The following is a 20,722-nucleotide window of genomic DNA, read 5'->3' as shown; positions in this document are numbered from 1 at the left end:
GCGTGAAAGTAAAATCTTACTTGTCGCTCCAGGCTCCGGTCCATTCCACATCCCCCCAGGGGTTCCTGATGCGAACCAGCTTGGTCATAGTTCCTCTGTACTGCACCTAAGGGTCGAAGAAACGCCACCTGATATTCACACTTTGTCACTGATTAACTGGTTTCATCGCATGGATCATAGTCAAGTGTATCTCCTGTAACTTAGTGGGAAATTATTTTCAATCAAATAAATGAGCCGGTATAAAAACAAGAAAATACAGATGACTCCAGGCACATAAAACTACACTTCCTGTACACAAACAAGTTGCATGAATTACAAACACTGTAACTTATCCAACATGTGTCATAATTCAACTCAAAGCCGTGAACATTTTTAGAGCAAATTGAATTGTTTTATGTATAGCTTTAGTTTTTGCTGATAATCTGTGTATCCTTTAAGTTTCCTTTCTGTATGTTGATGTGTGTTTAAAATGTGAAATAGTCATGAATATTTGTGACTTGAGAATTCACTAGTGATTTTACGTTTTCTTCCTTTTCTTTCTACTGCAAAAATAACTGCGCTGCCATTTTTGAAAAAGGGATTTCCTTCATTACTGCTCACCTCCTCTGCTCCAGTCATAGAGTAGGCGTGTCCTTTCACCAGCTTCTTGAACGTGACGGCCTCCTGGTCGGCTGAGCTCGTGATCTGAAGATGACAGAATGGAGTTAAACAGGCCACTGACTTCTACAACACAAGTCACAAGATCAGGACGACTGATGCTCCACATGTGACATGGTTAGGTGACATCTACAGGCAGTGGGTCACAGTCACCGGCATGTCACGGTTTATTTATTAATACCAGCAAACTTCACAGAGTGAGGAACCCCTTAGCGAGACAACTGTTGCTGGTTGTTTCAGCTAATAAAGACACAGACATGGCAGCAGTCACACCAAGCTATGTATATGCATGTGATGTTATGATATTCAAAGACAGCTGGGAGATCTGTTTGCAGTGCTCTCAATCACTGTCATCAGACTGGATCCACATGTATTAGCATAACAAAGGGGAAACATGACTCACACGCATCTCATGATTTTTCTTTAATTGTTTAACAAACTCTTTAAACTTAGTCACATCTATAAAAATATATGCAAACTTTAATGCAATATTATTAATTTAAACCATGTCACAGTAAAACTGACTTCTATGTCTTTATCTCTGGTGCACAAAGCTCTCAGACAACTGTAATTGTTCATTTTTGGTACTTGTCTTCTTTTATGTTTTGCAACAAGATAAGCTAGATTGGCGTTCCTACCCAAACTGAGCAGCACAGGTGGGCACACTGAGTACAGGAAATGTCCTTCAATAACAGACAGACAGAGTTCAGTCACCTTTGTCTGCAAACCTAATTACTAAAGTGTCCTTGAGAATTACACTGAACTGCCAGTTCCAACCCCTTTACCGCACATTTCCCAATCTTCACCGCCCTCTACTGGTGTCCTCCCAGATCACATTGCCCACATTTTTCTACCATTACACAACTTTTGACTCAAATTGCCCTATTTCTAGTCTCTTCAATGGGACGACACAGCAACTTCTCTCTTTTCTACCTGACAGGTATACAGTCAATGTACTTTCTGTAAAATATGACAATGTACTCTAATGTTACTGTGATTTAAATACTGATCCCCACCACTCCAACCTAGTGTGAAAATCATCCCAACATTTGGCCGTCCAAGGTCAGCGCTGATCTACAGCTGACTCTGGAGTTTGACCTTCCTATAGAGGTTCAAGCTAAAGCATGTGTCAGACAGTAAGCCATAGTGATACATTATAAATCATTATAAATCTCACCTGTTTGACTCAACAAGGGGTATTAAAGCATTTATCATTTAGTTTATAAACACTAATGGAAGTTCCCATTGCAACTCAGCAGAAACCACAGATGTGTCTTAAACTGCTTATAAAGTCCAACAAACAAAATTCCCAGAGACAATTTACAATGATGCAATGCAAGCAAGCAAATCTTCACATTTGAGAACGTGGAACACTGTTAATAACTTTACTACTTTAAAATTGTACTTTAATAAATTGATTAATTGTTTAATCATTTCAACATTGTATTGTATTAATGTGAGATATTAAAAAGAGAGAGAGTAAGCCATGAAGGGCACTGAGACTGAAAAATGCTGACTTCAGCAACACAGGGGGATCTCTATTTAAAGTGAAAACCAGCTAGAGGTAATGACAACTGAGATGGTGGCTTGTTTGCATTATTTTTAATTTTAGAAAACAGGGAGAGTCCTTGGTTTGTACACTTATCAACACTGAATATATTGTTGAAAGACAAAAAAATGTAAATGGGAATATAGAATGGACTATAAATCTCTAAATGAACTATAAAACTCTGTAAAACCGAGGGGAGCTGCAGATTAAAGTTACACTCTGCAGGTTCATAACTACAAATGACCCCTTTCACATTTAAACATTGTTTTTACAGAGTCATTTAACATGTTGTTATAATAATCGATTCTAGTCGCTTTAAAGAAGGAACAATCTTCGATAAATCTGTGTTAACTTCCCATTTATGCAGTAGTCTGTTGCAGTACTTACGTCTATGGAGCAGCCCAGCAGTGATCCTCTGGCGATGGCCCTCTTGATGATGCCGAAGAGGTCGGAGGGGGGTTTGCTCAGCTCGTACTGCTCCGTCACGCCGCCTGTAAAGTCCTCAAAGCCCTCTGATGTGCTGCCGCCTGACAGAGCCTCATAGCAGCCGTTCAACCTGGGACAAAACAAGAGATTAATAAGATTAATAATAAGGATTTAAAATTGTTCAAGGAGTACATGAAGAATTATTAGGTATATGAGCAGGCCTTAAATGGAGAATTAATGACTGATGATTCGGCATAGACATTAATGTCAGTGTTTATGAACTATGCAGTCAAAAGACCTGTAGTTAGGGGAAATGTTTAGAGAAGGGTACGGTATGGTAGGGTACACTCACTGCTCTACACTATCACATATAAACACATACCTACAGACAAACATAGCAAGTGTAACAACTCATAAATCACTTATACATCACTCTCTTACTATTTCCTGTCGGCTCTCTCAGTGGGCAGGCAGCCCACTTAACTTGAACAATACTGTGCTTCACTTGTACAGCTTACCAAATTCACAACTGAGACCACAGCTGTCCACTGGAGCAGCTGGAGTCTGAAGTCTCTTAATAGCTCTGTAAGGGCTTCAAGTGTTCATCAGACAAGTTCATAACACCAATTTTCTACATTCAGTTTGGAGATTTGGACACGCCCATTTTGAATTTGATGCCAGCAACATGTTTCAAAAACGTTGGGACAAGTTCATGTTTACTATTCTGTTGCATCACCTCTCATTAAAACACTCCTGCAATGTTTTCCCATTGTTGCTTGTTGTAGGATTTTAGCTGCTTAACAGTTCAGGGTCTCCTTTGTCCTATTTTACATTTCATAATGCAGCAAACATTTTTAATGGGTGAGAAGTTGGGATTGCAGGCAGGCCCGTTTAGCACCCACACTCTTTTACTACGGAGCCATGCTGCTGTAATGCGTGCAGAATGTGGTTTGGCACTGTCTTGCTGAAATAAGCGAGGCGATCCCTGAAAAAGATGGTTTTGTTGGCAGTATAATTTGCTCCAAAACCTGCATATATCGTTCAGCATTGATTGTACCATCACAAATGTGCAGGTTACCCATGCCATGTGCACTAATGCACCCGGATACCTCCATGGACAATGGCTTTTACACTGGGCACAGCCGGATGGTCCCACTCGTCCTTAGCCCAGAGGACGAGGCAGTGGTAAAAAACACAGGCTGTACATACAGCAGCAATGTTGGATGTTGGCATTTACACATAATCTGCTGATTATTTTTAAATGATTAATACAAATTATTTTAAATTTAGACGTTTTAAAAGGTTCATTTACATCTCAACTCTGCAGCCCTGTCCCTCTGTCTGTCTGTCTGTGTTTCTTACTTAGCGTATGCCTTTTCAATCAGCGCGCTCCAGAACTCAGTTCCCTCAGCAGAGTGGACGAACAGCAGCTTCCCATCCTTCACTGGCAGCCGGTCATCGATCACCACATCCATCCACTCGCCAAACTGCCAAAACTGCACGACAGACAGAAGAAAACACCAATATTACGACTCACCTAACAGATTATTAAGATTAAGATAGTGAGTATGTGAAGAAGGACACAAGGCATTGGTCATCAGGAAGGTAGCTGTTGATTTATCAAACACACAAGACATAAATTGTATTTGTATTTAAATTCATGGTGCATATAAATCTAAATAAAAATTAGGAAAATATGGTAAACTAGCATATATGAGGAGAACAAGTTAAAGGCAATGTATCATGTGTTACTATACATACTGTAGGTTTCAGTGATGAACAGGGGAGGAAGAAGTATTCAAATCCTTTACTTGAGTAAAAGTACCAATACAACAATGTCAAAATACTCTATTACAAGCAAATGTCCTGCATTTAAAATCCTACTTAAGTAAACACACTTGATATTAAAAGCAAATGTACAGGTTCTAAAAACAGGCCTTTGACTGGCATTTATATCTTAGATAACGGATCGTAAATACAGATTCATCAATGTGTAAGTAGCATTTTGTCACGTCTTGCTCCTCAGGCCCTCTCTTCAGCCACACTCCCTCATCCCCAGCCCTGCATTGCTCTCTGTCCCTGTCTGTCCCTCCTCACTTCCCCAGGCACTTTCCTCCCACTCCCCAGACCTGCCATCCTCAAGCTGTCCACCTGATGGCCTAAGACCTTCCCTTCTTTCCCCATCACCTGACCGCCCCACCCATCTACACACCTGTTCCCACATCCCTCATCAGCCCTGCAGATCCTTACCCAGCTCACTCTCATTCATACTGCCAGTTGATCCCACTTGAAATCATCCTGTCTGTTTGGGCCTCAAACAAATTAAACCATCCAACAAGTTAAGTGAGGAACTGTCTCTTTGGCTAACAACTCATAGATATCTGGAACACAAGGGCCCGACCACGACACTGCTTTCTTGTAAGAGCTCACAAGCCAAACAAGTTGGGAATCACTGGTTTAATCTTATTGTATGTAAAGTAAAAGCACCAAATGTCTGTTCACAATGTTCTGTGACAGACTGTGAATCTACAGTAACATCATTTGAATAATAACATATTTTCTGTTTGTATTATTGAGTTCTTCTTTTTGCCTTTGGGTTGTTGTGTTATTTGGGGTTTTGTCTCTGCAACTTTTCACATTTTACCACACAGAGACAAACACATGTCGCTAGGGAGACACTGAAAGATACTGTAGCAGCCGGGCCTGCTTTTGTGTTTCAACCCCTCAAATATAATAAATATGCAACATTAAACCCTACTCCAATTTCCTTCCAGCACTCTCACCAGTACTTTCAATATCTCCAAACCAATCCTTCAAGCAAATACCTGTTTAACAATCCAGAAAGCAGGACATGCCCCGCCCTTGTTTAACTATTGCTGACGTTGAAATTTCAGAGAACATCCACTCACTGGCCACTTTATTAGGTACACCTTGCTAGTACCGGGATGGACCCCATTTTGCCTTCAGAACTGCCTTAATTCTTTGTGGCATACTTTCAACAGGTGTTGGATTCCTTAGAATCTGCACATCCATGAAGCGAATTTCCCGTTCCACCACATCCCAATGGTGCAGTATTGGACTGAGATCAGGTGACTGTGGAGGCCACTGGAGAACAGTGAACTCACTGTCATGTTCAAGAAACCAGTTTGAGATGATTTGAGCTTTGTGACATGGTACATGATCCTGCTAGAAGTAGCCATCAGAAGATGAGTAGACTGTGGTCATAAAGGGACGGACATGGTCAGCAACAATACTCATGTAGGCTGTAGCATTTAAATGATGCTCACTTGGTACTAAGCGATCCAAAGTGTGCGAAGAAAATATCCCCCACACCATTACACCACCACTAACAGCCTGAACTGTTGATACAAGGCAGAATGGATCCATGCTTTCATTTTGTTTACGCCACTGTATATTTCCTCTATTTCGGACCATTCTCTGTAAACCCTAGAGATGGTTGTGTGTGAAAATCCCAATAGATCAGCAGTTTCTGAAATACTCAGACCAGCCCGTCTGGCACCAACAACCGTGCCACGTTCAAAGTCACTTATATCCCCTTTCTTCCCCATTCTGATGCTCAGCTTGAACTTCAGCAAGTTGTCTTGGTTGCATAACAAATGAGAGAATCCTAGACAATTCCTCATAAATCTTAATATTGAGGAACACCTCTTAAGGTTCTGAAATGTCTTTTAAATCTCTTTGACAAGATGATGAACCAAGACGCAATACAAGTCTTTGCAATTCAGCAGGTGGACTAAGGAGGGCAGGGTCAATATATATTATCTGTTTTTTTTCCCTCACATTAGGTCCTCAGGCTGTGTGCCTGTTGGCCAGCAGGGAGCAGAAGAGGTCAACACAACATATGAAAAGATGCCACAGCCCATTGACAAGCAGAACTGGTTCAAAAGGGTCCAAATAGGCTGAAGTCAAAGTGTCAGAGTTTCTGTTGTCATTCCCTAGCAACAAAAGCAAAAAGAAAAAAACGCATGCTTGAAATTGGGAAAACCTCACAGATGACTCACAGAGTTCATCCTGCTACTGAGAGTGTGGAAAAGTCAGGTTACATTTTTGCATAGTTGAGCATAGGACATCACACACTGTAACTACACTGAGACATAAAACAAAAAATGAATCCGAATGAAACCGTTAAAAAAGAAATGACAAATGTATGCTGCTTTTTAGTAATTATTTAGTAATAAATATTAAATATTTAGTAATATTTAGTAATTGAACCGCATCGAAAGAAGCACCAAGGACATTTTTGAGAGAAATTCCTATCTCTGGTTTCAACATGTTAACATTTGGGCTAATGCTAATAAAGAGAAATATCACACAGGAACCAAAGCATCTGATCTGCAGAGCGGATGATCTTATCTGTAATAATGACTTATTCTAGACAGTGCAAGGGATACGTCCTGTCTTTTAGCTTTTCATGTAGCTTTTCTGTCAGCAGACATGTTGATGGATGTTTGTAAAGGTGCAGAAAACCCACCAGCAAACCGGAGACACTGGTTGTACTGACACAGAATCCTCGAGACAGTTGGGTTTTTTTGGTAGATCAAAGTCCACAGTTGGAGTGTGTGTGAATGCATCTGTGATTTTACAGACTGCACCTCATGTCAGCATGTGTGTGCACTGCAACTGTGTGTTACAGCAGGACGACTGCAGAGCTGCATCCGTCTCTGGGAGGAGCTGTGTCACAATACGGCTGACTGAAGACAACACAAAGCACACGCACGCACACACACACACACACACACACACACACACACACACACCCCCCTGCCTCTGGCAACCACTACAGCGCACACAGCTTCTTCATGTTACTCTTTCACACTGACACAGCTGAACAGTTATCTCACAGCAATGTGGGAGCAACACCCAGCCTCACTGAGGGAAATTAACTCTTACCACAACTGTGTCATGACTTGCAGTTGCCGAGCCTTAAAGCTTGAGAAATCCTCACTACAGTTCAACTGTTCAGACTTTCTGTGTGAAACGTGCTATAATAAGAATATAATAAAGGATTCTGCCCCAGTTAACGGTTTCATTTGTTTTGCGACTGAGATTGTCTAATTTATAATTTATCCTTCCTCCTATTGTTTGTCTGCCTCGCCCGTTTGCACAGACCCCTTCCCTTTTCTTTCCTCCTTCAATTAAGATTCCTACTGCCAGCACTCATAATTACATTTTGGGATGACTCATTCAAGTCTGGGTAATTTATCCAGATGCTCTAAGGATCCAAAACAGTACAAGGGAATCCCTAAAAGACTCAGCAGCACATAAAAGGGAACAGAGAGTGGAAACATGCGCAGACAGAAAAGAAAAAGGAGAAATCGTGAAAGCTATGGAAACACGCAAGTATAAGAATAGTTATTGGCTGCGACACAAACACCATGAAGAGGGGCTTAAAACAAAAACCCATGCAGACAAGAAACTAGGGCAACGAAAATGAAAAGCAGCCATATGTATTTACGAGCCATTTAGCTTTCATGCATATTATACATTAAACACAGGCACGCATTGACACGCCTTTAGAGCATATGAAAGTATTACTTCCACTGATTTTAGCAGACAGAGCAAGTGTGTGTGTGGGTGTGTGTGTGTGTGCATGTGTGTGTGGGGTTGTGTGATGGTATTTATTGATCCTTTGATGTCAGATGAGTCAGCACAGCAGCCCCAGGAGCTGAGAGGATTTCTTTCTCAAGGATGCTTCAGAAAAGTTTACCCAACTGCCCACATAGATGCTCAAATGTCTTCAGGGTTTGAAGACAGATATCCCTACCATGCTGTAACCTAACCTACATCTGTGTGCATGTGTGTGCAGGATGTGCAATTGATGGCAGCTGGGTCAGTTTCTGTGCATGTCTGTGTAGTACATGTCTTTGATGTGTGACATGCCCCCACCCCCCGTTCCCTGTTTTGCTTCCTCGTTCTCTCCCTCTCTCTCCTTTGTCAACACTTTGAGGGTTGGCAGCCTCGTTGGCACAGAGCTCGCTGCATCAAAGAGGGCTACCGACTCAGCTCAAAGTGCTCTGCGACAAAGCAGGCTGAGATGGTCGAAGACTATTAATGGCAAATTGTTTCTGTGTGTTTGCTTCTCATTTAAAAAAGGTTAACAAAAGAATAAAATATTCATCCCCAGCTGTTTTGGCAGCTCGAACATGAGAGAAACACAAGTGGCTGTTTAGCAACACATTCTGGGGTTCACAGTTATGTGAGATCACATGACAGACACACTCCTCCACAGTGTCATCATTAGCTAATACAACAGAATAGTAAGAATAGACTTACTGCAGCATAATACGTTTCATTTTCCTACTACTAGCACTTTGTCTAGCATAATCACTGGAACTACAACAAATTAGTTTGAGTTCACATGCCGTTATCAGCGGCATTAGGTTTGTTTACTCATAATGTGGACGTTTAAACTTCTTTTAGGAAAAAGGACAACAAGTAAATTCTTAAAATGATAAGGCAAAATGTCATTAGCCACACTAGAGGTCCAGTCAGACTGTAATGCACACTAGATAAACCAAGTTATTGGATGAATTAAAAATGATGAGACAACTCAGCTTTTCCTTAACACTAAAATGTGAATTTTGACCTGAAAAAGGTGCCACAGAAAAGATCGAGTCTATAGGACACCTCAACATCTTGCCAGGCTTCATCAGCATTGCCATGGATACTAACGCATGTCAGCGGGCTACGTTAGCATTAATCTCAAAGACTGACAGGAGTTGTCAACAAGTGGAAATGTGACCTGCTGGTGGTGCTTCTGCAATTTAGCTAAATGTTTTTCAACGTATATTTTATATTACAGCAAAGGGCTGGGCTGACTGCCATCACTAAATTATATAATCTACTGTATAATTTAGCATTCAAACATAACTACAAATATCTGTTAGAAGAGTGGCGTGCACATCCACAAAACCTCGGTGGGACAGATGATGAGTCCCAAAAAAGTTCAGGAGAATACAAAAGAAAAGTCTCAGCGTGTTGCAGTCTCTTAAAATCTTCTTAGCGACGTATCAATCGAACGGGTCCAGATTTTACCTGAGCAAGAATACTTCCTCATGCAGACCAAAAATGAAAATAATATTCAAATCAAACCACTGCTACAAGTAGCATTATCGGGTTTATGATCAGTCAAACACCTGCGCCAGTGCTCCAGTGTGAAGCAACAGCCATGGCCTCACATGAGCCTGTGGTTTTTCAGTGTGTATTCATGTGTGTTTCTGGAGCAAGTAGTTTTGTATACGAAGCAAAGTTCAGCCGATAAGGCCTGTCAGCCTGTCAGATGCTCGTACCATAGAGGTAGAAAAAAACAGTACACATATTTCACAATTAAGTCTCAAAGTAGCAGGACGGGAAAAATCAGAGGGGGACTCTGTGTTTGACTGTGAACAGTAGTCTTGACGTCACTGACATATTGTCCTCTAGGCTTAAAAATTCATATGTCTCATACAGAAATGGGCGTTGGTCACTTACGGCGAGTGTGCTTAAATCACTCAAATCCTCCCAGGTAAAGTTTATTGACAGACTGACTGACTGGGTGTGGATCTGAGAGTTCTGTTATCTTGGATGACTCAGTGGGGTTTAACAGGCAGATTATGAAAAAATAACTGCTGTTTTTAACCCTCATTATTCATTCAGGGAGTTCTTCACCGACTCACTGGTTGAGCAAGAAACGTTGCATCAGGATTACTAATAGCATCAAATAATTTATATATCTTGTTTTTATTAATCTGTTCATTAAATGGTCCAGGTGTCACCCTGCAAATGCCCATTTGGTCTAAACAGATTTGGGTTAGAAATACATTTCATGAAAAAAAAAAAAAAAAAGCAGGAAATCCTCACAGGAGAAAGAACGATTAGTAAAATTAATGTCAGTTATTTCTGTCCACCTAATAATCAATTAATCAACTTTTCACTTCAGCTCAAAATAAATTAAGGTATTTTAATAAAGTAAGGAATTTTATTGAAATATTGATTTTCCTGGGACACAGTTTCAAAACCCAAATGACATCATGCATCTAACCACAGCAAGAAATCAACAAAATCTTTCACAGCAGCACCATTTCTGCTTTCAGTTTTACATTTGCTAAAACACTAAACCCCATTCTCTGAACCCAGTGCTCAGTGGCCTAAACCCATTTGTCGAATCAGTCACTCTTTTGGCAAAACCTTAATCAAGTTCGCGTAGTTAAGACACTGTTTGCAAATCTCATCCGCTCTTTTTGTATTGCATTCTCACTCACTAAAACACATTTTGCACTGTGATGTGCTTTTGTTGCAAAATGGTAAATAGATGCAGCAAAAGTTAAACACAACTACAACACACAACAACTCATAATTCTGCAACACTTGTTTTTAATGATGTGATCAAACCAAAATGTGGTGAAGTCCCTGGCCAGCGTAGTGGCAATGTCACACTTTGACCAACCTATAAGTAAGGGACAGGTTCCCTACTGTCATTCAACCTTGGGGCCATACGACACTGAACATCTTCTTACTTTTCTGGATGGTCGTTGGAATTTTGAGTTTGAGCAGCAGGATCATCAGGCGGCAGTACATCCTGTCTAAGGGACAATGTCAGCTTTCACTGTGGTGTCCCGCTAAGCAAGTGGTTCAACATCAACCAGTAACCAGTGATTCATAAATGATTACCTTCAACCTACAACACTTACTTCAATCCAGCAGAAGAATTTTTCTCTGCCTGATGTTGGAAGCTCTATGACCGAAACTCATTTACTACAGAATATTTTGAGCACAGATCACATGGTTTTGAGACAAGTGTTTGATTTTGCCAGAAGAGTCAGCGGTTTTGTGAATGTAGTTTAAAGAAATGTGTCTCAGCAATTGTGAAAAACTGTAAAAGGAAACTCTCCATCTTTATCATGGCAGCTTAACATGATTTTAGCTCGCTTGTAATGGATCAGTGTGAAGTTAAACATAAAGACATACAAAAATGCAACAAAATAAATGTTTCCACTTTGGTCTGAACCAATGAAAACAAACTACTTTTCGTTTCACTCTAGCAGTTTGCACAACCAGCGGTGCACCTAACAGGAAATGGCACAACAGGAAGCGTTAGGGCAGAAACACAACAAATGAAGTGAGCTGGCACAGGACTACTGGCTCATGCTCACGCTCACTTCCTATGGCTTAATCCAAATGTCCGGACATCCACACAATAGCAGTACATCTACGTACGATGAGGATCAGCCCATTAAGAGCCATTCGGAAACAAACAGATTGGTTAAAAGGTCAGGAATTTAAATTAATATCCAAAGAAAGCACTGAAATCTGAAGTCCCGTCTTAGCACACTTTATCCCCTGTTGGCCTTGCAGACATGACGATGATGAACTGGTCACAATAAATATGAAAGAAATCTGTGAGGGTTCAGCCTGCAAGTCTTGCGGGAGGACATCTAGCCTATGAGGTCTATAAATCTCTCACGAGGAGCATTATGGGATTTCCAGCTGTGTTTTAAATAAATGTAATTAGCAGCTTAATAAAGCTAGGGTAGGACATTAATGTAGAAGCATTTTTGTTTTTTGTTGAAATTCCCCTTACACCCCGACAGCAATCAATAAATCAAATGCTTTGACACAAAGATATTTAATCTGTATCTGTGGCAGGACTGTAACGAGCACAGCCAATCATTTCTGGCCTACCTACCTGCCTGCAAACTCTGCCTGTGCACTCACTGCAGTTTAAAATGTGTTTTGGGGAAGTGGATTTGGAGGGAGGCCTGAAGGGAGGGCGTGGGATTTTGTCAGTTGGATACTTTCAAAATCTACCTGTCTCTTGCTGGTTTCTCCAGTGTTGCCTACCCTACCTTTAACAAGTGTCAGACTTAAACCTCTATTCAGCTCCTACACTGATCTACTTAAGGCGGAGAAGAAAGGTGTCTGTGGTGTGTTTGTTGCATTTATACCCTTAGATGTATAACTGTAAATACAGGAAGTGGAGCTACTCTCACCTGAAAATGAAAGATGCCAGCATATCCCTGCTCGAAGCTTTGTCCATGAGGAACCACTCTGTGAAGGAGGTTGTCATTTAAGGTCAGCGAGGCGATGGCTGCCAGCAACCAGCAGTCCCCTGCACACACACACACACACACACACACTTTTATTACCCTAGGTCAGCCCATGTCATGACAGCAGGTATATTTAAAATAGGTGTCGGACACTAATTTCAAATGATTCCAGCAGATGCTCATCACTCTGTATCTGCTACAATATTAAAATAAATCCTGAACATTTTCCACCTTCGTTCAAATGTTTATTATCTATTAAGCTGTTGATGCCGTTGAGATAAAGCTTGAATGCACTCAGTGGGAAGACATTTATAAAACTGGAATTCACCCATGCACAGCTCAGTAAAGACAAAAGGCAGGAACTGTGTTTGAACAGGCTTTGTCCTCAGGGAAATGGGAGAGGCACAAGTCACCGAAGTTGTTAATAGGAATCACACTGTGGGCTTTAGCCACAATCGCCATTTCTGTTATGATCTCTTGTATTGCAAATGTTTCTCGGTTGGAGGACAGGCGCACCCAGACTAAACTCACCCCATTTTTACCGTCTTCGCTGTTTCACCATACATGCAGGCTCTGGTACAGGAATACAAAAATAGTCTTTGTTGTGTTGTCTGACCTGCGGGGGTGCAGTTCCAAAGCCATAGTCGCTCTTTTACAGGAGTAGTTTATTTTCATCTGACTCTGAGATGAGGGAAGTTGCTTCCCGCACTGCCAGAGCTACTCAAACCGAGGGCAGCTGGCCTTGTTTACAGATGTGAGGCAGAGAAACCAAGCATGAATTATAAATGCAGCTCCGTGTCGAGCAGGAAGCATCACAGGCAATAAACTGTCACTGCTACTGCTGCACTGACAGTTAACTGTCCTCCGTTTCTCTCTTCTTCAGGCTGTCCATCTCTATCTGTCACTCACATCCTGATTCAGTTTGCTCTGTAGAGTTTGATCGCCCACTTTTTAATCCTCACTGTAGGTAACCTGGCATGCTGAATAAAGAGCTCAGTCTTATTTACACATGGAAGGAGGAATCTACATACAGTATATGCAATGGGAGCTGGTTAATGGTAGGAATAATATTTTGTAAATATATTATATTTATAAAATATTAATATATTACATAAATAAAGTTCAATAATTTCAGCTGAAATGGGGGGAATTACATCAAATATACATATTAAGGTCAGTTTTAAAAACAGTTGTATCATTTCAGCCATCTGTGGCTCTGGAGAAGCTTTCTAAAGTCAGAGCAAATAACCCCTGGTGATTGGTCACAAATTATTGTAATTATCTTTCTCCCCGCAAGTCCCCAAAACTTTACGGTAGTGCAATTCAAAATGGTTGGAATCCACCATTAATTTCTCCTCATTGTGTTTAGGAAGGCAACTAAGGTTGTATGTTTACAAGTCTGGCATATGTCGTATCAGAAGATCCCAGTAATGTATAATAACAATAGTTAAATTAATACCAAATTTGGTTCTGGAGGGACTACATCCCTGTTTCTCTTGGCTTCTACCGACATTTCTTATATTGTCTTTCTATGTGATTAAATCTAAGCTCTCTTTTCTTCTGTCCTCTAAAAGCTGAATCACACAGAATCAACAGAGAAACAGCCGGGAACTCTCCTAGTTTGACTTACCCAGAGCTCCCTGACAGATGTCTGTGCGAGTAGCTCCGCCCACAATGAACTCAGGCCTCTTGCAGAACTCCTGTCAAGTGCACACACACACAAACAAAACAAACAAATTAGTGCTATGCTTGCGATTGGATACCGATTTCACAGACATGTTAATCTGCTGCCGTTCTCACGCTGACTGTGTTGACAAGTGCAAATTGGCCTCCGCATACGCAGGTTTCAACAAGTCAAAATGCATTTTCAAATGTCCACATTGCCAGTTAGAATATCCTTATCCTAATATAGCTGTAAAGATAATTCTTAAATAAATGTCTATAGCATGCAGCTGGTCACTAACTAGTCTGTTTTTATGTGACTTAAAAGAGACATTAAAAAAATATGTTTTAGCTCTGCGTCCAGTATAGTGATTGATTTGAGCAGGTTTGTCAGGTTTTCACTGGATTACATTTTGAGTTGCTGCCTTGGGTTGAATTCTTTTTGTCCGCTGGTTGGGTAGAACTATATTGCATGCAAATTACATGACAAGATCTATAAATAAAAATCCATATTTTAAATTAAATCATTTATTTGTTGTCCTACCAACTGACTCCAGATCAGGACATACAGACAAGGACATGGGTAACACGCCCACATACAGTACACACACACACACACACACTGATGCTCTCCGTCCAACTTTGCTAGTGAAGCAAACAAGCTAGTAATAAGCTAGTTTACTAGCTAGCAACCCGAGATAGAAACATGACACCACTGTAAGTGTGTAAAATATGGGAAGAAATATACAAGAGAATGGGAAAACGGAATTAAATGGTAACAGTAAGAGAGACAAAGCGTGAAAAGACAAAGCAACAGGTTAGTTTGTGTGTCAGTGAATTGGTCTACATATTCACAAAGCTATATTTTATTTAAGATAGTGTATCTGTACTGTAATTACACAAGGCCACGTTTGGACAAAGATGAAAGAACTGTTTAGGGAAAACTGCTCTAAATGCTAGCACTATAAACAAGTGTTGTTACTTTATAGATATAACAATACATTTGGCAATGTTAGCAATGCTGTCATACTGTTAAAGGCATTGTATATGATTTGACAGGGCACATTTTGAGTTCTGGTAGTTGTGGTTTTGTCACAGACCTGGCAATCCTGGAGACATGATAGCGTTTCGTATGAAGACTTGAAGTTAGCCAAGCACATCTGCAAAGCCTTCTCATTTATATTTTACTTACAATGACATTTTGGTTTTAGAAGCAGACACCACCACGTTTGTACTTTCTTTTCATGCAAGCATGCTATTCATATCCCCAAGCTTCTGGCTGGAGCTAGCACAGAAATCTGCCCACCCCACATCAAACTTGAGAAGCTATTGGTCAAGAAATACAGTTGCTCCTAAAACCACAAAGTCTCAATTTCAGATATGGATTGCTTTAGTAATACGCAATACACAACACATAAAATACTGTAACTAAGAATATATAAGTTTTGACATTGTTTAAATGGTGCATTTCTTTATGTTTGACTTCGATAGGCTAGCTTCTTGTGCATGTTTCTAGTCTTTGTGCTTAGCTAATATCCCAAAGTTATCTCTCTTCTTAACAAAACTCATCTCAGCACATGAATCTATTAGATGATGACAGGTAATTGAATGGCAAACAAATTTCATAATCCATTAATGGTTTGTAAGCACTCACTGGGATCCTATTGTCTTTTATACTGTAATAGTAGATTGAATATCCAATATATTTCTGTAAATGAGAAGCTGCTCTTTTAAAATGCACAGCTAAAATTAACACCAGATCATGTTCATGTCTTCCCTGTATCGCCCTGCTTCATAAACCATCTTCTACTCAGCATGCTGAGCGTGAGAAAACCCCACATGAGAAATATTCCATTCATCCTCATGCCATACAAACCACCAGGCACATGGTTAAATTCACAGAAAAAGTAACCATCACACACACACAGGCTGGAATTGTATTTTTCAGGCTCACATAGAGCACAGATTTTTGGAGAAATGTGAACATCACGAACCCTCTTATGCAGCGTCAACATCACAGGTCCTGTGGTTCAACAGAGGCACATGCATTATAAAACATAAGACTTTTTTGACGAGACCCCGGGAAGCATTAGAGCTGAAAGACACACACACAGGACAGACATGTTAACACGCACACACACGGTGGTCTCCACACAGTGGCTCTTGCACGCTCAAATGAAAGCTTCAAGGGAAGCTGGGAGAGGCTGCAGTCACGCTACTGATCACGACCCCGACAGCTTTTAAGATCACTACTCGTCTCGTCACGTCATGTGTAAATCTAACATTAATGAGACTGTGCTGTCCTCGGGACTGCCGTGATAACACCTAATGAAGACAGTCCCACATCGCTCTCTGGTGTTATATTCAGTAACAGGGAGTACCGACAGGCAAGCAGGAAAGGGTTGTGGAGATTCATGGAAAGAAAAAAGCAGGAAGAAGACAAAAGATGTTATACACTCCCTGCCTCTTTAAGACAACAAACTGGCTAAACTTGAGCAAACAGAGCTCTTGACTCTGTTTAAATCTACCCATTATTCCTGGCAGGAAGTAGTTGCCAAGCAGCAGATGAAATTCAAGTCTGTGAGGAAAGGTCAGAAAAAAAGCTTAAAGGAACAGTTCACCAGTAATGTAACTCCGACAAAAAATTAAGATGACTAAATTGTCATTATGATGGAAGTGTCCGCATATTCAGTTTCTGACCAACAGTTTTTCACCAACGTGAGTTCAAACCAGTAGCTAGCTGCTTGGGAAAAAATGCTGTGATTTGCAGAAATATAGAATACAGAAATGGTCCTTTAGAGCCAGTATCATTTTGTTTTGTAGCCAAACAAGTTAGAATATACCGGATTATCTGATATATTTTTTTAACTGAAAATGGCCTGCTCATTCATGCTTTGACAGAAGACTCTACTAGCTACTGTAGGCTTTATTTAGCATGATTTTTTAAGCTTTAAAAGTGCAGCCATGTTTAGCTGATGTCAAAAGTTTTGGAGAAGGCTGGGATGAAACAACAGAACCTCACCACTGTATGTCTGCTGGCCTTACACACTTCAATAACGGGTGAGCAGGGTTAATCATTTCAGAATTAACTGCTCCACAAACGCACATGAATGTTTTGTTGCTACATTCTTGTCTCAAACATCAAAATTCTTTATAAAATCCCCACAAAGACACATCTTCACTCTTATCGGAGATCTCAGACCCTCCCCACCATTTCTCACCGTGGGCCTCATCCAGCGGACTCCGTAGATCTTGGGGGACTTTGGGCCGAGCTCTTTGAACCCCAGAGACGTCGCAGCAGCAGGGAACAAGTTATCCTCAAAAAGCCTCCCACTCTGGAGGCACTGGGCTCTCAGACTGTCATAGTCCTGACCAAGAAACTTCACTGCTTTGTGGTTCTGTCCCAGACCGTCATCACGATCCCACTGGCTCCTCAGCTTGGCGGCCATGCCTGTAGCATAAATGGGCTCCTCCATCCTGAGCTTGTGGAGTTAACAGTGTGGGGTCAACTGTCACTCTCTGTTCGATGTTGTGTGGAACTATAATAAGAAAAGACGTGTCAATAATCAATGAGCTAAACAGTGAGCTATTGCTGCTATACTTCTGATGTAAAGCCCTGCAGCAGTGCTGATGTAAATCTGATGTAAGGTGGTAATGGCTTCAAGGCTCTATCATAAATCAGAATGAAACATCAGTAGCCTTTAAGAAGCTATTAAATATTGACAAGACCAGGCTGCTGCTTGGCTGTGGTACATGTGGTTCTCCTGTAGCTGGATGCTTTGAATGCAGTAACAATCACAAGTGTAGGGGATCAAAATGCAGAGATTTACAGGCTCTGGGAAGAGATTACCTCCTCACCTGATACCAATAGGTGTCCGTCCTTCCTTATCCCACCAGCAGCTACACCCTACAAAGAAAAACAAGTTCAAAAAAAAAAAAAAAGATACTGAACGGAGAAAGTACATAGAAATGCCTTAAACACTGTTTGTCTGTGTATGCAACACAGACAAAAGCAGCAGCTGCATACACCCTCTATAGAAACATTCAGGTTTTAAAAGGTAAATGAGCCCTGTCTTTTTGTTTTTTTCAGCCAACAACATACACATATGCTCACTCGGCATAGCAAAGGGATTAGTCACAATAGGCATATCTGTGCTGTGGTGCAGAATATGTAAACAGAAACGCATAAAAGTCAGTGTTTAATCACACAGTTGGAAGCTGTGGGGGTGTGTGTGGGTGTGTGTGTGTGGGGGGGGGGGTGTTTGTGGTGTATTTACTGTGCAAAGGGCGGACAGAAGGTATGGTTTTGTGTGAATCTTAATGCAGTGAAGGCAGCTCGAGGCGCACAACAACAAAAAGCTCTCTCCATCTCTCTAATTAAGCAGAGCTGAAAAGAGTTCAACTTCTGTCTGTGGCTCTCATTGGCTCCGAGAATGAAGACGCCCTGTTGCAGTTCCCCCCCAGCTCAGTGTGAACCTCGCCCTTCAAATATGGCCCAGTTCACTCACTGAAAAATGTTCCTGCTAACAGAGAACAGAAAGTTAAGCTACAACAACAGGTTTCCAAATCTGGTTTACAGACTTGTTTTGTAATGACAAGTTGTGGAAGATGAAATGCTTTTACAACGATTTCCACTACTGTTGCAGCTAGTAAGAATACTACTACAACTACTGCTACCACTATCAAGACAATTATTATTACTGCTACTAGGCTACTACAGCTATAGTAAGCGGTCCTAGCACTGCAACTGCTAGTGCTTTGACTCGTACTACTTCAGTATCTAAAACTATTTTTACTTTTCTAACTAGTTTTATTACTAAAACCAGTACCACAAACCTACCATGTCACTACCAGATTACAAAACCAAACAGGCCTACCTTTTTGGTACAGAGTGAAATGTGTCACTTTGAGTATAGAAACCTAAAGGTGTGAAAGCCAGCATTAAATGTCCCTGAACTCTTCTTTACCAACTGTTTGTGTTTTTATTCTTCAAAGTAACATATCAAAAAAAGGTACTGCTTGATAGGTACTATCAAAAGTGTACAAACTGTCTTATTACTATTTATCCAATAAATGCTGTCAACTTTTTATATAAAACTCAATATCGCAAACAACAGTGTCCCCTCTATACAAAAATACATTCCAACCAGAGGAGATCAGTGACATTTAAGTGAAAATTTTATTCTTTAAATTGTCATATAGAGAGCAATAAAATATAAAATATCAGTCAGTCTCCCCTAAATCTCATGAAAGAAAGCCTTTCACCTTCAGGTGTAGACAATGGTAGTCTACCTGAACATAAGGGTGCACGTAGACATCTTTGACTTGACTGGTTGCACTGCGTCATAAAGACAATAAATGCTTCAATATAGGTTGGTAGGTGTGTACCATACGTCAACAGACCAAGGAAATCTACTTGCATTTTACTAAATCCACTACTGTCACCGTTTCTGCAACTATCCCAGCAGACTGCAATTACTGTATATGGCTTTTTTTTTATATATTTTAAGCTACTTTAACAGTTATTAAAGAAAATCAGCAGCCAAAGCTGACATTACTGTAACCAACAACAAAGTATAACATCCCAACCCTTTGGTGTTTTTAATCTCTGCTGTGTTTTATTGGGCCGCACTCTGTCACACGTGAGTTCAATCTGGCTATAATGAATATTTAATTTACCCTTACATGTGAAATACACATTCACACACACACAGATATCATCCACTTCAGTGCAGGTAGTTACATCTATGAGGAATGACAAGCAGTAGACTGCATGTCCAGACATATAAAGCAAAGCTTCCATGCTTTTTCTCCAGAAGCTACAGCTCAACAACATGGAGCTGAATTTAGCCTGCAATACAGAAAAACAGTCAAGATGCTGCTGGGCCAAATATGAGGAAATAAAGCAACTCTATTCAAATATATGCTTGCACCCAAACCACAACATAGTCTGTTTTGTGTTATGTCTCCAGCATGTACTGATATCACTCGAAAGGCATCAGCATAATTTTACCTTCATAACAGACGCTGGGGACATGTCCCCACCACTTTTTCAAAGCATAATTTATTTAAAATACATTTTGAAAAATAGTTTACCTTTACATAACAAATGAAAATGCCTTTAGAAAGGTTTATTTGCACATTAACAAATGTGCATTGTCCAAAAAATGTAACTTAAGCCAAAAAAACAAACAAGCTACTGATTATAAAATCACCCAAAAATGTGCAGCAACTTTAATAACTTCTTGGCACAGTTTCTTTTTGGCCAGGTTTTCTCCCTGTGAACATGACAAAAGTGGAGGGAAGACTAAATCATGCCTACATATGTGTTGCCTCAGCAGGGATGATATTACAGGAGAAAAATTCCTGAGAGCTGCACTGA

General features: G+C 40.5%; 1 protein-coding gene across 2 annotated transcripts in view; it reads right to left on the bottom strand.

The window, feature by feature from the left end:
- Positions 1–20,722, bottom strand: part of capn1 (calpain 1) — a 29,829-nt gene that overhangs the window by 7,560 nt on the left and 1,547 nt on the right. The window contains exons 2-9 of one of the 2 annotated variants that reach the window (XM_046063862.1): positions 18,191–18,247; positions 17,562–17,879; positions 14,309–14,378; positions 12,622–12,740; positions 3,995–4,128; positions 2,594–2,762; positions 601–684; positions 21–106 (exon numbers count right to left, since the gene is read on the bottom strand). In XM_046063862.1, coding sequence (XP_045919818.1) covers positions 21–106; positions 601–684; positions 2,594–2,762; positions 3,995–4,128; positions 12,622–12,740; positions 14,309–14,378; positions 17,562–17,816 — 917 coding nt within the window. In that variant the 5' untranslated portion in view covers positions 17,817–17,879; positions 18,191–18,247. The remainder of the gene's footprint in view (positions 1–20; positions 107–600; positions 685–2,593; positions 2,763–3,994; positions 4,129–12,621; positions 12,741–14,308; positions 14,379–17,561; positions 17,880–18,190; positions 18,248–20,722) is intronic. The other variant, XM_046063861.1, reaches the window with a different exon arrangement.

Source organism: Micropterus dolomieu, linkage group LG12 (assembly GCF_021292245.1).
Source record: "Micropterus dolomieu isolate WLL.071019.BEF.003 ecotype Adirondacks linkage group LG12, ASM2129224v1, whole genome shotgun sequence".
NCBI classification, from domain to species: Eukaryota; Metazoa; Chordata; class Actinopteri; order Centrarchiformes; family Centrarchidae; genus Micropterus; species Micropterus dolomieu.
Note: the sequence above shows the minus strand (reverse complement) of the source record. Positions and strands in the feature narration are given on the sequence as shown.